The 1,360-nt window shown below is 36.3% G+C and overlaps 1 protein-coding gene across 1 annotated transcript in view; it reads left to right on the top strand.

The window, feature by feature from the left end:
* Positions 1–1,360, top strand: part of ush2a (Usher syndrome 2A (autosomal recessive, mild)) — a 113,310-nt gene that overhangs the window by 48,967 nt on the left and 62,983 nt on the right. Inside the window, exon 13 of the mRNA XM_037693645.1 lies at positions 673–836. Within this exon, the coding sequence (XP_037549573.1) occupies positions 673–836 (164 nt within the window). The remainder of the gene's footprint in view (positions 1–672; positions 837–1,360) is intronic.

The raw sequence follows: 1,360 nt of genomic DNA, 5'->3' as shown, positions 1-1,360 counted from the left end.
ATGTATTATTGGATCATTTTCCTCAATAAATAAATGACCAAGTATAAAATTTTTGTCTAATTTGTTTAACTGGGTTCTCTTTTTCTTCTTTTAGGACTTGTGTGAAAATCTGATGATGTTGTAGGTCATAATTATGTAGAAATATAAAAAACGATTAAGTGTTAACAAACTTTCAAGCACCACTGTATATTGTACATCTCTATGAGAGTGACCATTATAAATTTAATGATGACAAAATATCTTATTTTTATAAACGTTTTAAAAAAAAGTGTTTGGAAGGGACTTGTAGAGGATTATAGGATGTCAGAGTCCATCCTAGCCTGCAATGGCTGAGATGTGAGGGACATCCAGGACAATTTTACAGTCCATTGCAGGGTTAGCACACAGAGACATAATCGCTGTCTCAACTTTTGCCAATAAAACATGGCCGCTTAATCTAATGACTGCCCCAGGAGCACCTGGGAAGAGCAGCTAGATGCAGTGTTACTCAGTGGTTCCAATATAATCATTTAAGACATTCTACATTTATGTAAAAAAGTTGCAAGAGGTCAAATAAATTCTAGACATTTTTCATTCCTACTTTGAATTAACATTGGTAACCAGTTTACTGTTGCATTTCTAAACAGCATTTGAATCCTCCTAATTTTTGTTTTCCCATTGTTTGATGAGCAGATGCCAGCCTTGTGCATGTGATCCAGTGGGTAGTGCCAGTGATTTGTGTCATCCAGACACAGGGGAATGTGTGTGTAAGCTGCTGGTAACTGGAAACAAATGTGATTCTTGCCAGCCTGGAGCAAGTCATCTTGATCTTGAAAACCACTTTGGTTGCAGTAAAGGTGTGTTTACACTTGGATTTACACATGCATGAAAGTACTACAATCTTTATTGAGTGATACATATTATGCTGTAAGAAATTCTGTTTTTGTTTCATTGTCTGATAAACATAAATGTATTGCCTTCTACTGGAATAGCCCAACATGATTACAGAACTACTCACTAACTTGCAAGGGACCTGGTGTACCCTCCCTTCTTGTGTATTACTGGGTGAAAGGACTGGTCACAGTCCATCACAACACCAGCACTGAAACATAAAAAAAAAAAAAAAATATGCACCCCTCACACCTAAGGTCGATTTAAATCCACCAGTTAACCAAGCGTGCATATTTTTGTATTGTGGAAGGAAACCAAACTGTTCAGAAAAAAATTATTACATGTACAAGGAGAACATAAAATATTCATACAAGAAGCCCAATAATGGTCATTCAGGTCATCTTGACAGTTTTTTTTTTTTTTTTTTTTTTGTGGAAAGATGTTTGCCCTCCATCCAGAGGGCTTCATCAGTCTGAGGAGTCCCAAGTAA

Source organism: Nematolebias whitei, chromosome 2, assembly GCF_014905685.2.
Source record: "Nematolebias whitei isolate Nwh7 chromosome 2, NemWhi1, whole genome shotgun sequence".
Classification (NCBI taxonomy): domain Eukaryota; kingdom Metazoa; phylum Chordata; class Actinopteri; order Cyprinodontiformes; family Rivulidae; genus Nematolebias; species Nematolebias whitei.
Note: the sequence above shows the minus strand (reverse complement) of the source record. Positions and strands in the feature narration are given on the sequence as shown.